Below are 17,980 nucleotides of genomic sequence, written 5' to 3'. Positions count from 1 at the left end.
AAAGCATGCTCCAGCCCTCAGTGCTGCTCATCCTGTGCAGCGTCCCGCCCTTCCCCTGCTTGTCAGGGCTGTGGGCGGGAGGAAGAAAGACTAGGCCGCAAAAGCCGGGGACTCGAGTAATAAACGCGGCCGCCGTAAAAGCGCGGCCGCGCGGAAGTCCCCGGCGCACTACAAGTCCCAGCCGCGCCTCAGTGTCAAAACATGGCGGCGGCGGTCAGCGCGGTAGTCTCCCTACATAAACACACTCAGCGATGCTGAGTGTGTAATGGCACGGCTGCCGGCGTCCTGAGAGAGGAGGAAGCCGTGGGCGTGACCCTTAGAAAGTGCGGGAACTGGTGCCTCACAGTGCAGTGAGGGGAGTGGAGTATGCAAAGCATGCTCCAGCCCTCACTGCAGCTCGTCTGTAAAGCGTCCCGCCCTTCCCCTGCCTGTCAGGACTGTGGGCGGGAGGAGGAAACACTAGGCCGTACAAGCCGGGGACTCAAGTAATGAGCGCGGCTGCCATAAAAGCGCGGCCGCGCGGAAGTCCCCGGCGCACTACAAGTCCCAGCCGCGCCTCAGTGTTAAAAACATGGCGGCGGCGGTAGTACGGTAGTCCCCCTACATAAACACACTCAGCGACGCTGAGTGTGTAATGGCACATTAACCCGGTCAGCGCCGCGGTCCCCGGTGTACTAGCACACCCAGCAATGCTGGAGTGTTGCTTTGTGCGGTCCCCACAGGGACACAGAGTACCTTCAAGTAGCAGGGCCATGTCCCTGAACGATACCCGGCTCCTATCCAGCAGGCTCCACAGGAGTTGTGGATGGAGCACGGTCTCAGTGCCTGGAGACCGGTAAGATCCCACTTCACCCAGAGCCCTGAGGGGGATGGGGAAGGAAAACAGCATGTGGGCTCCAGCCTCCGTACCCGCAATGGATACCTCAACCTTACAACACCACCGACAAGAGTGGGGTGAGAAGGGAGCATGCTGGGGGCCCTATATGGGCCCACTTTTCTTCCATCCGACATGGTCAGCAGCTGCTGCTGACCCATCTATGGAGCTGTGCGTGCGTGTCTGACCTCCTTCGCACAAAGCAAAAAAACTGAGGAGCCCGTGGGAGCACGGGGGGTGTATAGGCAGAAGGGGAGGGTGTGAGGTAAATCCGGAGATATGACGATAAATCATGACATTCAAGTCATGTCAGGAAGCCCTCTCCTGGTGTCACTACCCCCTTCCCTTCACACAACTGGTTTAGCAACAAATCCATGGCCATGTCCTGTGATATGGAAATTAGGTGGCTTTAGGACAATGGATCCAGGATGGCTCCCTGCCGTCACCCTGTAGCTGGAGCTGCTATCTCATTAGCAAGGCTATGGAAGTAGCCAGACAGAACGACTCCAGTAAAAAATGGTTCATATCTCGCAAGCCATATTTCCGATAAATATGGCAACCATAGAAATGGTGTCTCCGCATGTGGACGATGCTGGCACACCCTTTTTATGGAAGTAGGACATTGGGAAACACACCAAACGTGATATCAGCCATATGGGAACTCGTAGACAGGTCATGAGTCCCCTCGTTCTGTAGCTAAATTCATAACTGTCACAATGAGAGCGTTGACGTCCGTCTACGACGCTCCCAGGCACAGTTATGGCCAAAATCCCCTTTTCTGGATAATTCTGATCCATGCAGGGGGAGTGGCAGTGCTTCCCCGTGAGGTCACTAAGGTAGGAGGAGACCTGGATTTGCCCAGGTTGATAACCCTGCTTCGGCCATTTTCCAAGGTTCTTCTCGCTGGGGGCACGTGTAGGAAACATCTGTGGGAGTTCCTGGAAACCTGGTCTACAGCGCCCCCCTGTGGCCAGACGCAACAAGGTAACTGCTGGAACTGTGTATGCCTGTTTGTAACCCATGCTTTGATTGTAACTGTACTCTGACATAACTGTATATTCTGTAGATTCCCTATTGTATATATTGTAGTTTCTAGTGTGCTTTAGGCGATTAAATTATATAATTAATCTTGGGCTGTTCTGTTATCTCGATCTTGAATCCCACGTCTGTGTGTTCGGCTAATAGTTACCGTAAATCGGTTGGTGGCAGCGAGTTGTGCCAAGGATTATTGTGGGGAGGCCAGTGAGATTCGGGGAGAGTTTATATATTCCGCCCGCGGAGGTCGGGGGAATATATACCTTACTCTCACCGGGGACCCTTCAATAATCGGCATAAGTAGTATAGCGGCCTCCTTGCTTATTGTCGGGCAATTCCATAATTGGCCTGACTATAAGAGGGGCGCTAGAGAGCGCGTCACGTGCTCTGTCTGTCGGTCGGGAGGTATAAAGGAGGGGTGACCCCCACTTGTTACCCCCCGATTGTGACGTACTGGTAGCCAGCGCGGGGGATTTCTGAGTGACCCCCCGCCGGTGGTTTGTGACATATTGGTGGCAGCGGTGGGATCGAGATAATAGTGTGTGTGAGTGTGAGATCCATACTCCCAGACACTAAAGACTGCCTGCAGCAGCTGTGGCTGCTGGGGTCTTCAGACTAGCTCAACACTAGAGTGTCAGAGTGCAGATACTGTAAGGTGTGTGGAGGCATCAGGTGTCAGTTCTGTGTCAGTGACCAAAGTCTGCAACAATGGCTGATAGCACCAGGAGCAAAGCCAAAGGAATGGCCGATGCTCAGGCCAGAGACGATGAGGAGGTTGTCCACGAGCCCTCCAGGAGCTCGACGCCAGAAAACCGTTCTGCCGAGGACATTGCACAACCGGGCACTGCTGGACAAGATGAGGAGGAGCTCGCCCAAGGTTCCTCAACGAGCCAGATGCCAGCCCTCCGCTCTGCAATGGACAGTGAAGCACCAGGCTCCGCAGCGGGCCGCAGATCACCACGTGCCATTCCACCGAGCCTGGGAGGCTCGGATAGCCTTCTTCAAATGGCTATGGCCCTTCTCCAGGCTGGAGACCGGGATACCTACGAGATACTCATGGCAGAGCGCAGGGCAGAGCGGCAGGCAGCGCGTGAAGAGCGCCAGGCAGAGCGTGACTACCAGCTGCAGCTAGCTCAGCTCCGGCCCTCATCAGCCACACGTGACCTTCAAGACACCAAACTTCCAAAGGTCCGTGTTGAGGACTTCCCAGTGCTGGAGAAGGATGGAGACTTGGACTCTTTCTTGACTGCTTTTGAGCGGACTTGCTTGCAGCACCATCTGAACAAGGACCAGTGGGCCAAATACCTGACCCCCCGTTTAAGGGGTAAGGCCCTGGATATCCTTGGGGACTTGCCTGCTGAGGCAGATCAGGGCTACGACACCATCAAGCGGGCCCTGATCCAACAGTACAACCTCACCCCGGAGTCCTACCGCAAGAAGTTCCGGAGCCTACAGAAGGGACCAAAGGACTCCTGGGCTGACCACCGGCGGGCACTTGCCCGAGCTGCCGACCACTGGACCCAAGGCCTGCAGCTTTCCACCGGACCGGAGATCCTGGACTTGTTCATCACGGAGCAACTCTTGTGGAACTGCCCTGAGGATCTCCGCCAGTTCATCCGAGACCAGAAGCCAAAGGGATCCACGGCTACAGCTGCCCTGGCAGATGACTACACCAACAATCGGGCTCCTGAAGCCAGGAGAGCAGCCACCAGCAGCACCTGGAGAGGGGGTAAGATGAACTCTGCGACTGCCCCACCTGCCCCTAGACTGCAGGGGGTGTCCCCCTCAACTCCCCTCTCCAGGCCCGTGGCAGAGCCAAGACGGTGCCACCAGTGCAACCTACCTGGACACTTCAAGGCCATGTGCCCTCAGCGTCCCAAGGCCCCGGCTCCGTCCCCGTCCCAAGGGCCGCCCAAGGTGTATTGTGTGGGTGGGGGTGGTGGTAGGTCCCTGGACAGCTTCCAACCTGTCACCGTCGGCCAGTCTGTGACCATAGGACTGCGAGACAGCGCCTCGGAGGTGACTCTGGTGCGGCCTGAGATGGTGTCCCCCCAAGACTTGATCCCTGGAAAAACCCTCGCTGTCTCCGGGATTGGAGGCATTGACCCGGCGCTGCCTGTTGCTGACATTTATGTGGACTGGGGCGCAGGGCGAGGGGTGAGGGAGGTGGGGGTAACTGATCGGATCCCTGCAAACGTGCTACTTGGGACAGATTTGGGGCAAATAACCTCCCAGTTTGGCCCCGCCCCAAAGGCTGAACCTTCAGCCAGTGCTGACGTGCCTCCGGACAATGTTAATGTGTTATCTATGAATGATGTAAGGGAGGAGGGAGTGAACTCTGATATTTCTGCTTGCACAGACACCATAGACACACACGCAGCTGCAGCTGTGACAGGGGAGGGGGTCAGAGAAAGGTGTGACAATGCCTCTACAAGTAACCAGCCTGTGAGCTGGGATCTGCTGCCCTCTGCAGGGATAAGCAGAGAGCAGGGTGCTGCAGGGGGAGGACCAGTGTGTGGGGTGGGGGCTACCACAGCAAATGTGGGGTCCCCAGAGATTTCACACCGGGGTTCTGTTGCTGCAGGAGGGGAACAGGCAGGTGAGATTGGGGCCGGTCCAGGAGCGGAAGTGCTCCCAGGTAAGATCTCGGTGCAGGGTTCCCCCACAACCGGGGTGTCAGGAAGCCAGGTAGGTCTGCCTGAACCGGCGACTTGGTCAGGAACGGAGGAGGAGCAGGCACGACCCACGGTCGCAGCGGCTGTGGCCGCTGTCACCCGCAGTGGGAGTGCTGGAAGCCAAGGGGCCTCCCGGAGGTCCGATAGCTCTTCCCCTTCTGACCAAGTGGCAGCCGAGTCAGGTGGAGGCCAGGACACAGGTCCCGGGGTACTGACTGAAGATGTGACAGTCTCGTCGATTCTGGCCACATCTAGTCAGGAGTTTCAGGCAGCGTTAGAAGCTGACGACAGCCTGAAAGCTCTAAAGGAGCAGGCGGCACAGCCTCCCTCGGACTCGGACCCGGAGCGAGTGGTCTGGGACCAAGGACGGCTGTACCGGGCCACGGTCCAGCAGGGTTCACCGGAGGCGTGGCCCAGGGACCGACAGTTGGTGGTACCCTATCCGTTCCGGACGGAGTTGTTGCGGATCGCACATGAGATTCCGATGGCCGGACACCTAGGGATCGCTAAGACCAAGGCCAGGTTAAACCAGCATTTCTACTGGCCAAAAATGGGGGCCGATGTGGCTGCCTACTGCCGTTCGTGTGAAACCTGTCAGAGAGTGGGGAAGGCGGGGCCACGCCCCAAAGCCCCACTGGTATCTCTGCCCATCATCGATGAGCCTTTCAGGAGGGTGGCTGTGGATCTGGTCGGCCCGCTGGCCATCCCCAGCAGCTCCGGGAAACGCTTCATACTGACGGTAGTGGACTATGCCACCCGGTACCCAGAAGCGGTGGCCTTGTCGTCCATTCGGGCTGACAAGGTGGCCACCGCATTGCTGGAGATTTTCTCCCGAGTGGGTTTTCCCCAGGAAATGCTCACCGACCGGGGGACCCAATTCATGTCCCAGCTGATGGAGACCCTCTGTAAGCAAGTCCAGGTGCGACATCTGGTGGCCAGCCCGTACCATCCACAGACTAATGGCCTGTGCGAGCGGTTCAATGGCACCTTAAAGCAGATGCTTAAGATGTTGGTCGACTCCCATGGGCGTGACTGGGAGCGGTATCTCCCACACCTGTTATTTGCTTACCGGGAGGTTCCACAGGCCTCAACAGGATTCTCACCGTTTGAGCTCCTGTACGGGCGACGTGTGCGGGGCCCCCTGGCTCTGGTGAAAGAGGCTTGGGAAGGGGATTTGGCCACCCCTGGAGTGTCGGTTATCGAGTATGTCATGCGCTTCCGGGACAAAATGCAGGCCTTGACGCAACTGGTACACGACAATATGGCTCAAGCCCAGGCTGATCAGAAGCGTTGGTACGACCAGAACGCTTGTGAGAGGACCTACCAAGTGGGTCAAGAGGTGTGGGTACTGGTCCCCGTACCACAGGACAAGCTTCAGGCAGCCTGGGAAGGCCCATACCTCGTGTACCAGCAGCTCAACCCTGTGACGTACCTGGTCACCCTGGACCCTGCCCGTGGAAGGCGGAAGCCCTTCCATGTGAACATGATGAAGGCACATCATGAGCGGGAGGCATGTGCGCTCCCCGTGTGCAACCTGCCCGAGGAGGGAGAAGCGGAAACCCTCTTGGATATGCTAGCCCAGGTTAGGGCAGGCGGATCCATTGAGGATGTGGAGGTTGGCCACCAGCTCTTGGAGGACCAACGGTCCCAGCTGTGGGCCACCCTACACCCCTTCCGGGGGTTGTTTACCAACCAGCCCGGAAGGACTGACTTGGCTGTCCATCACGTGGACACTGGGGATCATCCCCCGATCCGGCGTTCAGCATATCGGGTCTCCCTGGAGGTGCAGCAACACATGCGCCAGGAGATTGACGAGATGCTGGAGCTGGGGGTGATCCAGGCATCCAACAGCGCTTGGGCCTCGCCTGTAGTCCTCGTCCCTAAGAAGGACCGAACCACTCGGTTCTGCGTGGACTACAGGGGGCTCAATGCGGTCACGGTCGCCGATGCGTACCCAATGCCACGCATCGATGACCTGCTCGATCAGTTGGCCGGGGCTCAGTACCTGACCATCATGGATCTGAGCCGGGGATATTGGCAGATCCCCCTGACTCGCAAGGCCAGGGAACGCTCTGCCTTTATTACCCCATTTGGACTGTACGAGTCCACGGTGATGCCATTCGGGATGAGGAATGCCCCTGCCACTTTCCAGCGGATGGTCAACACCCTGCTCAAGGGACTTGAAGGGTACGCGGCCGCGTACCTGGATGACATTGCCGTCTTCAGTCCCACCTGGGAGGACCACCTAGAGCATCTAGCACAGGTGCTCAGGCGGATCCACCGGGCAGGTTTGACCATCAAGCCGGGAAAGTGTCAGCTGGCCATGAGCGAGGTCCAGTACCTCGGTCACCGGGTAGGTGGGAGAACACTGAAGCCCGAGCCTGAGAAAGTGGAAGCCATCGCATCCTGGCCCACCCCCAGGACCAAGAAGCAGGTGATGTCCTTCTTGGGGACCGCTGGGTACTATAGGAGGTTTGTTCCATGCTATAGTAGCCTGGCAAAGCCCTTGACGGACCTCACCAAGAAGAAGCTGCCCTCTGCAGTCGATTGGACAATGGACTGCGAGACAGCCTTCCGGGCCCTAAAGGACGCCCTGTCCAGCCCGCCCGTACTACAGGCAGCCGACTTCACGCGGCCGTTTGTAGTACAGACCGACGCCAGTGACTTCGGCCTCGGTGCGGTGCTCAGCCAGGTGGACTCTGCGAGCCAAGAGCACCCAGTCTTGTACCTGAGCAGGAAGCTGTTACCAAGGGAAGTTGCCTATTCCACGATGGAGAAGGAGTGCCTGGCCATAGTGTGGGCCCTGCAGCGTCTGCAACCCTATCTATACGGGCGCCACTTCATCGTGGAGACGGACCACAATCCCCTCAGCTGGTTGCACACCGTCTCTGGGACGAATGGGCGATTGTTGCGATGGAGCCTTGCGCTCCAGCAATACGACTTCACCATTCGCCACAAAAGGGGCCGTGACCACGGTAACGCAGACGGGCTGTCCCGACAAGGAGAGGTCGCGGACGGGCGCACGGGGGAACACCGGAGTGTGCTGCCCCCTAGCGCCCTCAAAAGGGGGGAGGTGTGAGGTAAATCCGGAGATATGACGATAAATCATGACATTCAAGTCATGTCAGGAAGCCCTCTCCTGGTGTCACTACCCCCTTCCCTTCACACAACTGGTTTAGCAACAAATCCATGGCCATGTCCTGTGATATGGAAATTAGGTGGCTTTAGGACAATGGATCCAGGATGGCTCCCTGCCGTCACCCTGTAGCTGGAGCTGCTATCTCATTAGCAAGGCTATGGAAGTAGCCAGACAGAACGACTCCAGTAAAAAATGGTTCATATCTCGCAAGCCATATTTCCGATAAATATGGCAACCATAGAAATGGTGTCTCCGCATGTGGACGATGCTGGCACACCCTTTTTATGGAAGTAGGACATTGGGAAACACACCAAACGTGATATCAGCCATATGGGAACTCGTAGACAGGTCATGAGTCCCCTCGTTCTGTAGCTAAATTCATAACTGTCACAATGAGAGCGTTGACGTCCGTCTACGACGCTCCCAGGCACAGTTATGGCCAAAATCCCCTTTTCTGGATAATTCTGATCCATGCAGGGGGAGTGGCAGTGCTTCCCCGTGAGGTCACTAAGGTAGGAGGAGACCTGGATTTGCCCAGGTTGATAACCCTGCTTCGGCCATTTTCCAAGGTTCTTCTCGCTGGGGGCACGTGTAGGAAACATCTGTGGGAGTTCCTGGAAACCTGGTCTACAGCGCCCCCCTGTGGCCAGACGCAACAAGGTAACTGCTGGAACTGTGTATGCCTGTTTGTAACCCATGCTTTGATTGTAACTGTACTCTGACATAACTGTATATTCTGTAGATTCCCTATTGTATATATTGTAGTTTCTAGTGTGCTTTAGGCGATTAAATTATATAATTAATCTTGGGCTGTTCTGTTATCTCGATCTTGAATCCCACGTCTGTGTGTTCGGCTAATAGTTACCGTAAATCGGTTGGTGGCAGCGAGTTGTGCCAAGGATTATTGTGGGGAGGCCAGTGAGATTCGGGGAGAGTTTATATATTCCGCCCGCGGAGGTCGGGGGAATATATACCTTACTCTCACCGGGGACCCTTCAATAATCGGCATAAGTAGTATAGCGGCCTCCTTGCTTATTGTCGGGCAATTCCATAATTGGCCTGACTATAAGAGGGGCGCTAGAGAGCGCGTCACGTGCTCTGTCTGTCGGTCGGGAGGTATAAAGGAGGGGTGACCCCCACTTGTTACCCCCCGATTGTGACGTACTGGTAGCCAGCGCGGGGGATTTCTGAGTGACCCCCCCCGGTGGTTTGTGACAGAGGGGCTTAACACTTTTAAGTGTAATACTTTGTGCGGCCTCCGGAGGCATAGCCTATACACCCAATTGTCTGGGTCTCCCAATAGAGCGACAAAGAAACTCCTGATCCCCACCAGACTTTGGGAGGATCCGATCCTCATACCGGCAACAGCCGTCCGTGATAGGACAAGGCTTTGAGCTTCGGTAGCTAATAAGAATTTTCCCACTCGTTGACAGCAAACAGATCTTGAGGAGTAAGTGATCCGGCGTGGAGCGGAGACACCAAACATTACATCAAAGTTTTCCATTATATAGTGATGAAACTTTATTAACACAGCTCTGGAGCAGCGTACAGCCGGGCGGGGACAGCGTACAGCCGGGCGGGGACAGCGTACAGCCGGGCGGGGACAGCGTACAGCCGGGCGGGGACAGCGTACAGCCGGGCGGGGACAGCGTACAGCCGGGCGGGGACAGCGTACAGCCGGGCGGGGACAGCGTACAGCCGGGCGGGGACAGCGTACAGCCGGGCGGGGACAGCGTACAGCCGGGCGGGGACAGCGTACAGCCGCGATGAAGCCTCTGTAAATATGAAGCGCTCACTTTATTCTTATTTTCTTTCTTTCTTTCATTTTTTTTTTTTATTAACTTCTCGAGTGCCAGATCCGGATCAAAACAGCCAGAATCCTGGGCTTGGGCCCAGCACTAGGGAAACTTTGAAACTGCGCAGATCCGGACTTTAAGGCTATGTGCCCACGGGAGAAAGTAACCGCGGATTCTGCCGCGGAAAACCCGCGGATTTTCTAGATTTTCCAGATAAATCCGCGGGTTTACGCAGGTACAGAAACGCCCCATGCTATCCTATGGGATTTGAGGGGTGCTGTATAAATGCTGCGGTATTTGTGGCTGCGGAAAAAGTTGCGGATTTCCTGCAGCCGCACGCAACTGCATGTCCATTATTCATGCGGAATTCCCGCCTCTCCACTATGGAGATACAGGGCGGTAATTCCGCACGAAATCCGCACTGTTTCTGCAGGTTTACCTCAACAACTCCGCAGATATACCGCAGCAGTGGATAGCTGCGGATTCCGGGGAGCTGCGGACAAACCTGCAGAAAAGTCCACAGGTACGATCTCCCGTGGGCACGTGGCCTTACAGTCCGGGATCCACCCAGCTCTACTCACGACTAGTGGAGTACAGACATGGCCACTGGACCAAAGCCCCGTGAATTTATTTGCACACCTCTACCGAGAAGATGACATCCTTTTGGATCATTTTCTATCTTACCTCCGCCACATTTGTGTGTTCATCTATAGAAACAAAGATCTTGTACAGCAGCGTTTCAAAGTAATCTCCTTGTAGTCGGTTCATTACGAAACCTTCGAGGGGCGGCACTGAAAGGAGCAAAATCATTAATTTTCCAACTTTCTGACGGTAACAGAACGTGACGATCAAATGCAACCCACATTACATCCAGGTCTGAGGCTGCTTTCACACATCAGTTGTTTGTCATCAGGCACGATCCGGCGAAAAAACTGTTGCGACGGATCCAGAGGAAAAAAAAAAAAAAAAAAAAACGGATCAGTTGCATCAGTATTTTCCATCAGTTCCTTCAGTTTTTTGACGGATCCGTTGTGCTACTGAGCATGCTCAGTTCAAAAAAACAACATCCGGCGCCGAATCCATTTTTTTGCTGCATTACGGCGTCCATAGACTTCCATTATAAAACACGCCATAGGGCGCCGGATGCGGCTCGATACGGTTTTTCGCCGGAGACAAAAAAACATTCCCCTCAGCGTTCCATCCGGCTGCCAGACAAGCAAATTTTGCCGGATCCAGCGAAAGCCGGATGGAATGCAAGGCCATCCGGCACAATCCGCCGCTAACAGAAGTCTGTGGAGGAAAAAACTAATCCGGCGGCAACAGAAGCTGGATCCGTTTTTTCAAGTTTTTGCTGGATTGTGCCGAATGGCAAAAAACTGATGTGTGAAAGCAGCCTTATAGGTATATTTGAGTTTTCAGATGTTGAGTCTCCAATGCATCATAAATAATCAAGGAAAGAAGAAATCCTTGCGACACCCCCCCGCCCCCAAATCCCCAATCTTTAGGGTCCGTTTCTCAGCTTTCTGCAGGCCCTGAAAATCTAAAAACGGTGAATATATTCACATACCCGATATGCAGCTGTCATCGGAGATTGGTACGTCCAGATATATAAACCCTTTATTATAAAGGCCTAAAAAGAGATTAAAGTCTTGTTACAAGGGTCGATCCAAATTGCTCAAAATAAAAAAAAATAAAATCAATGTTGCCCACGTGTTCATTTTTAAAGAGAAGGGTGAATTTCACTATGCAGAGTAATCCTCTCTCTCATATTTTATATATATATATATATATATATATATATATATATTATATATATATATAAATAAAGAGAATTTTGTTTACTTACCGTAAATTCTTTTTCTTATAGTTCCGACATGGGAGACCCAAACCATGGGTGTATAGCTTCTGCCTCCGGAGGACACACAAAGTACTACACTCAAACGTGTAGCTCCTCCCTCCGGGCTATATACACCCCCTGGATGACAATCTAACCAGTTCAGTGCAAAAGCTGAAGGAGGACATCCACCCATAAGTAGAGATAGAGTAAAACTCGGAAAGACCGGAACTCTGACTACTAACAACAGCCGGTGAAACACACGGAACAAAAAACTGCCAACAGGCAACAGGGAGGGTGCTGGGTCTCCCATGTCGGAACTATAAGAAAAAGAATTTACGGTAAGAAAACAAAAGTCTCTTTTTCTTCATCGTTCCTTATGGGAGACCCAAACCATGGGACGTTCCAAAGCAGTCCATGGGTGGGAAATAAACCAAACTGAGAAGTAGGCAAAACCTAACTTCACAAATGGGCGACAGCCGCCTGAAGAACGCATCTGCCCAAGCTCGCATCTGCCGAAGCATGAGCATGCACTTGGTAGTGCTTCGAAAAAGTGTGCAGACTGGACCACGTGGCAGCCTGACAAACCTGCTGAGCCGTAGCCTGGTGCCTGAAAGCCCAGGAGGCACCGACAGCTCTGGTCGAGTGCGCCTTAATCCCTGGCGGAGGATGCACCTGAGAACACTGGTAGGCATCGGTGATAGCCGACCTGATCCAACGAGCTAGGGTCGGTTTAGAAGCAGCGAGACCCTTGCGCTGACCAGTGGTTAGCACAAAAAATGAGGTGCACCGCCTAAAAACGGCGGTGCGTGACACATAGATTTGGTGCGGGCGCTCCGAATCTAAGGAATGCAACGCCTTCTCAAAGCGATGCACAGGGGCCGGGCAAAGAGAAGGCAATGAAATGTCCTGGTTAAGGTGGAAAGGAGACACCACCTTAGGGAGAAAGTCCGGAGTCGGACGAAGAACCACCTTGTCTTGGTGAAACACCAAAAAGGGGGATTCCGAAGAGAGCGCAGCCAAATCAGAAACTCTCCTGAGAGAAGTTATGGCTACTAGAAAAACAACTTTCTGTGAAAGTCTAAACAAAGGAACCTCCCTGAGAGGCTCAAAGGGGGGTTTCTGTAAGGCCGTAAGGACCAGATTAAGGTCCCAGGGATCCAAGGGCCGCCAGTAAGGAGGAATGATGTGAGATGCGCCCTGCATGAAGGTGCGCACCTGAGCCAGTCGGGCGATACGCCGCTGGAACAATACCGACAGAGCCGACACCTGTCCCTTGAGGGAATTGAGGGACAGTCCTAGCTGTAGACCGGACTGTAGAAAAGACAGGATGGTCGGCAAGGAGAACGGCCAAGGGACATGGCCGGAAGAGCGACACCAGGACAGGAAAATCCTCCAAGTCCTGTGGTAAATCTTGGCCGAGGAAGACTTCCGAGCCTGAGTCATAGTGGAGATGACCTCAGAGGGAATGCCTGAAGCCGTCAGGATCCAGGACTCAAGAGCCACGCCGTCAATCTGAGAGCCGCAGAATTCTGGCGGAAGAACGGACCTTGAGAGAGAAGGTCTGGGCGGTCCGGGAGGTGCCACGCACCCCTACGGACAGACGGAGCAGGTCTGGGTACCAAGCTCGCCTGGGCCAGTCCGGAGCAATGATTATGACTCGACGGCCCTCCATTCCGATCTTGCGCAGAACCCTGGGCAAGAGAGCTAGAGGGGGAAACACATAGGCCAGACGGAACTGAGACCAATCTTGAACCAGTGCGTCCGCTGCGAAGGCCTGAGGATCGTGGGAGCGAGCCATGTAAACCGGAACCTTGTTGTTGTGCCGGGATGCCATTAGATCCACTTCCGGAGTGCCCCACTTGCGGCAGATTGATCTGAACACTGACGGATGCAGGGCCCACTCGCCGCTGTCCACGGTTTGACGGCTGAGATAATCGGCCTCCCAGTTTTCCACGCCTGGGATGTGGACTGCGGATATGGTGGACTTGGAGTCCTCCGTCCACTGGAGGATACGTTGAACCTCCAACATCGCCAGACGGCTGTGAGTCCCGCCCTGGTGATTGATGTAGGCAACCGCTGTCGCGTTGTCCGACTGAACTCGAATGTGCCTGCCCGCCAACAGGTGGTGAAAGGCTAGGAGAGCTAGAAACACAGCTCTGATCTCCAGCACATTGATCGAGAGGGCTGATTCGGACAGAGTCCAAGTGCCCTGTGCTCGGTGATGGAGAAATACTGCTCCCCAACCGGAGAGGCTGGCATCCGTGGTGAGGATCACCCAGGATGGAGTCAGGAAGGAGCGTCCCTGAGACAGAGAGAGGGGCCGAAGCCACCACTGAAGGGAGCTCCTGGTCTGTGACAACAGAACCACCAGCCTGTGCACGGAAGAGATCCGCTTGTCCCAACAGCGGAGAATGTCCAGCTGCAGGGGACGCAGATGGAACTGGGCAAAGGGAACCGCTTCCATTGATGCCACCATCTGACCTAGCACCTGCATGAGGTGTCTGATGGAATGACGGCGGCGCCTCAGCAGAGAGCGCACCGCCAGACGAAGGGACTGCTGTTTGACTAAGGGCAACTTGACAAGTGCCGGCAGAGTCTCGAATTGCATCCCTAGGTAAAGAAGCACCTGGGTCGGGGTCAGAGTGGACTTGGGCAGGTTGACAAGCCACCCGAACTGAACGAGCGTGGCGAGCGTGAGTGAGACACTCCGTTGGCAGTCTGCACTGGATGAGGCCTTGACTAGAAGGTCGTCCAGGTAAGGAATCACTGCCAACCCCTGGAGGTGCAGAACCGCAACCACTGCTGCCATGACCTTGGTGAATACTCGAGGGGCCGTGGCTAAGCCGAAGGGGAGAGCCACGAATTGGAAATGTTCCTCTCCGATTGCAAAGCGTAGCCAACGCTGGTGTGAAACCGCAATAGGCACATGCAGATAGGCATCTCTGATGTCGATGGATGCCAGGAAATCTCCTTGGGTCATTGAGGCGCCATCCGCCACAGATACAACTGTCCGGGCTGAGATTCTAGACACCGGAGGATCTACCTTTGGTGAATGAGCCCACTCCTTGACCACTTCTGGTGGAAAGGGAAAACGGTCATCAGAACTGCGCTTTGGAAAGCGTTTGTCAGGACAGGCCCTGGGTTTGGTCACAGTGGCCTGAAAACTGGAGTGGTTAAAAAAAAAAAAACATACTCCTTGCTCTCTTAGGTGAGGTAAACTGGTGTTTTTCTACCAGAGAGGCTTGTTCCTCTGACTGATCTCAGAGATTCCATGCGAAAGTGCCGCACCTGAACATGCTTGTTGAGAAGCTTGAGATCCAGGATGGGCCGGAAGGAACCGTCCTTCTTGGGAACTAGAAAGAGGTTTGAGTAGAAACCGCTGAACCGTTCCCGGGCGGGAACCGGAACAATTACACCGTTGGCCTGCAGGGATGCCACGGCCTGAGAGTAGGTGGCGGCTTTGGAGCAGGGGGGGTGGACAGAAAAAATCTGTTTGGCGGGCTGGAAGAGAATTCTATCCTGTAGCCGTGGGAGATGATATCTCGCACCCACTGATCGGAGACGTGTTGAAACCACACGTCGCCAAAGTGGGAGAGCCTGCCAGCGACCAAGGACGTTGCTGGCGCAGCCAGATAGTCAAGAGGAGCCTGCCTTAGTGGCAGCGGCTCCTCCGGTCTTTTGAGGACGCGGCTTCGTGCGCCAGTTGGGTTTACGATCCTTGGCTGTGGTGGTGGACGAGGTCGAGGGCTTAGAGGATGACCAGTTAGAGGAACGAAAGGAACGAAACCTCGATTGGTTCCTGCCCTGGACAGGTTTCTTGGCTTTAGTTTGTGGCAAGGAAGTACTCTTCCCGCCAGTAGCTTCCTTAATTATGTCATCCAGTTGTTCACCAAACAGCCGGGACCCAGAAAAAGGAAGACTCGCAAGGAACTTCTTAGAGGAAGCGTCTGCTTTCCACTCTCGAAGCCACAAGATCCTGCGGATCGCGAGGGAGTCAGCGGAGGCCACCGCCGTGCAGTGAGAAGCCTCCAGGATGGCAGACATGGCGTAGGATGAAAAAGCCGAAGCTTGAGAAGTTAAGGCATCCATCTCAGGCATAGAGTCCCTGGTGAGGGAATGTATCTCTGCCAGAGAGGCAGAGACTGCCTTAAGAGCCCACACTGCCGCAAAAGACGGGGAGAACGAGGCTCCTGCTGCCTCATATACAGACTTGGCCAGAAGGTCAACCTGGCGGTCAGTGGGATCCTTAAGAGAAGTGCCATCAGCCACAGCTACAACTGTGCGGGCTGAGATTCTGGACACTGGAGGGTCTACCTTTGGAGACTGGGCCCATTCCTTAACCACCTCTGGTGGAAAAGGAAAACTGTCATCAGAACTACGCTTCGTAAAACGTTTGTCAGGACAGGCCCTGGGCTTGTTAACAGTGGTCCGAAAAATGGAGTGGTTAAAAAACATGCTCTTAGCTCTCTTAGGTGAGGTAAACTGGTGTTTTTCTACCAGAGAGGCTTGTTCCTCTGACTCTGGTGGATTGAGGTTCAGTACGGAGTTAATGGATGCAATCAAGTCACTAACATCCGCATCACCCTCAGACACGTCAATGGGGTACATAGAGGTAGCGTCTGAGCCCACAGTAAACGAATCCTCCTCGCCCTGCACCTCGGCTCGTGAATCAGAGCCGTGGGACGAGGAAAAAGAAGGAGAAGGGTCCCTGCGTCTCCGTTTAGGGGGACGGGGTCCTAGGACATGCTCTGAGAGCTCTGCAGAACTCGGAGCAGCAGAGGCACCCTGAGAAGGGGGCTGATGCATGGTCAGCAGTGTCCGGGACAGCTGCCCCATGGAGTCGGCAAAAGACTGGGAAATAGCTTGGGAAAAGGATGCTACCCAAGCCGGGGGTTCAGCCACCGGGGCCGGAGCAGCCGGAGGGACCCCTGAGGAGGCTCCAGGCTGAGACACAACCATGTTAGCACAGGCATCACAATGTGGGTATGTGCTTGGCTCTGGCAGAATGCGCTTACATGCAGTGCATATAGCGTACATGTTTGCAGCCTTGCTCCGGGTGACAGACATGCTGCTGAGGTGAGAAGCTCTGCAGTAAGAATACACTCGTATAGAATGTCCTGAGAGTGTATAATAAAACCCACAACCAGAGGTTGTGGCTTACCAGCCTGCTCTCTGTGTGCCCTCCGGATTCCACAGCTCGGACCCCCAGTAAAGCGTCAGCCTTCCAGGAAAGCAGCAGATTCAGCAGCCAGCGCCGATCAGTGTAATAAACGCTGAGAAAATGGCGCTGGGAGGAGGAGGGGGGGCGGAGATTAGCCCAAGAGCGGGAAACCGGAGGGCTAAGGAGATATGCAGGGGAGGGGAACATCTCCTGAGAGAGGAGTGTCCTCCCCTCTGCTGGATGGCCGGTGGGCGGCGCCACTCTATTCCCCTGCATGAATGACATGCAGAGGAAGATGAAACCGAAACTAGGCCCAAACAGAAGCCGGGGCCTAGATTTTAACATGCGGCCGACGAGCAGGCACCGTCGGCGCGGTTCTCAGGGGAAACCCCCAGAACCGGACGGAATTTACAGTAAACATAAAAAACATACTTTCCCCCTAATAAAAGTACCCGGGACCCCTGAAAAACGTCTCAATACTTAGCTTTTGAGACGCAGGGCCAGTCCCTGAGGGGGGTTAAACGCTCATTCCAGCAGGAACCAGACAGGGCTGCGGATGGAGACCGGTCTTCTGCAAGCAGAGAGGACCGTGACGGCTCCCACTTCAACCCAGAGCCTCTCAGAGGATGTGAAGGAGCACGGCATGTAAAGGCTCCAGCCTTGTAAAGTCAACCTTAACAACACCGCCGACACAGTGGGGTGAGAAGGGACATGCCGGGAGTCCAGACTGGACCCGCTTTTCTTCCAAATCTTTAAAATCAAAAAAATAAAAATGAAAAAAATCAGAGAATGCATGTGTGTGTGACCTCCTGAACACAAAGCATTGAAACTGGTTAGATTGTCATCCAGGGGGTGTATATAGCCCGGAGGGAGGAGCTATATATATATATATATAAAAGAATTTTGTTTACTTACCGTAAATTCTTTTTCTTATAGTTCCGTATTGGGAGACCCAGACCTTGGGTGTTTAGCTTCTGCCTCTGGAGGACACACAAAGTACTACACTAAAAAGTGTAGCTCCTCCCTCTGAGCTTATACACCCCCTGGTAGCCAGTCCTAGCCAGTTTAGTGCAAAAGCTGAAGGAGAATAGCCACCCACAAGTAGACCAGAGCAAGAGCCGGAACAACCGGAGACTCTGTCCACGACAACAGCCGGTGATAACACGCGGAACAAGAAATTGCCAACAGGCAACAGGGAGGGTGCTGGGTCTCCCAATACGGAACTATAAGAAAAAGAATTTACGGAAAGTAAACAAAATTCTCTTTTTCTTTATCGTTCCTTTGGGAGACCCAGACCTTGGGACGTTCCAAAGCAGTCCCTGGGTGGGAATAAACAGAAAAAACTAAGAAGTAGGCAAAACCTAACTTCACAAATGGGCGACAGCCGCCTGAAGGATGCGTCTGCCCAAGCTCGCATCTGCCGAAGCATGAGCATGCACTTGGTAGTGCTTCGAGAAGGTATG

General features: G+C 54.4%; 1 protein-coding gene across 2 annotated transcripts in view; it reads right to left on the bottom strand.

The window, feature by feature from the left end:
• FAM91A1 (family with sequence similarity 91 member A1) overlaps nt 1-17,980 on the bottom strand; it is a 194,358-nt gene that overhangs the window by 137,641 nt on the left and 38,737 nt on the right. For both annotated transcript variants that reach the window (XM_075352899.1, XM_075352898.1), the window contains exons 8-9: nt 11,087-11,149; nt 10,204-10,310 (exon numbers count right to left, since the gene is read on the bottom strand). In XM_075352899.1, coding sequence (XP_075209014.1) covers nt 10,204-10,310; nt 11,087-11,149 — 170 coding nt within the window. The remainder of the gene's footprint in view (nt 1-10,203; nt 10,311-11,086; nt 11,150-17,980) is intronic.

The sequence above is a fragment of the Anomaloglossus baeobatrachus genome, chromosome 6 (assembly GCF_048569485.1).
Source record: "Anomaloglossus baeobatrachus isolate aAnoBae1 chromosome 6, aAnoBae1.hap1, whole genome shotgun sequence".
Classification (NCBI taxonomy): Eukaryota; Metazoa; Chordata; class Amphibia; order Anura; family Aromobatidae; genus Anomaloglossus; species Anomaloglossus baeobatrachus.
Note: the sequence above shows the minus strand (reverse complement) of the source record. Positions and strands in the feature narration are given on the sequence as shown.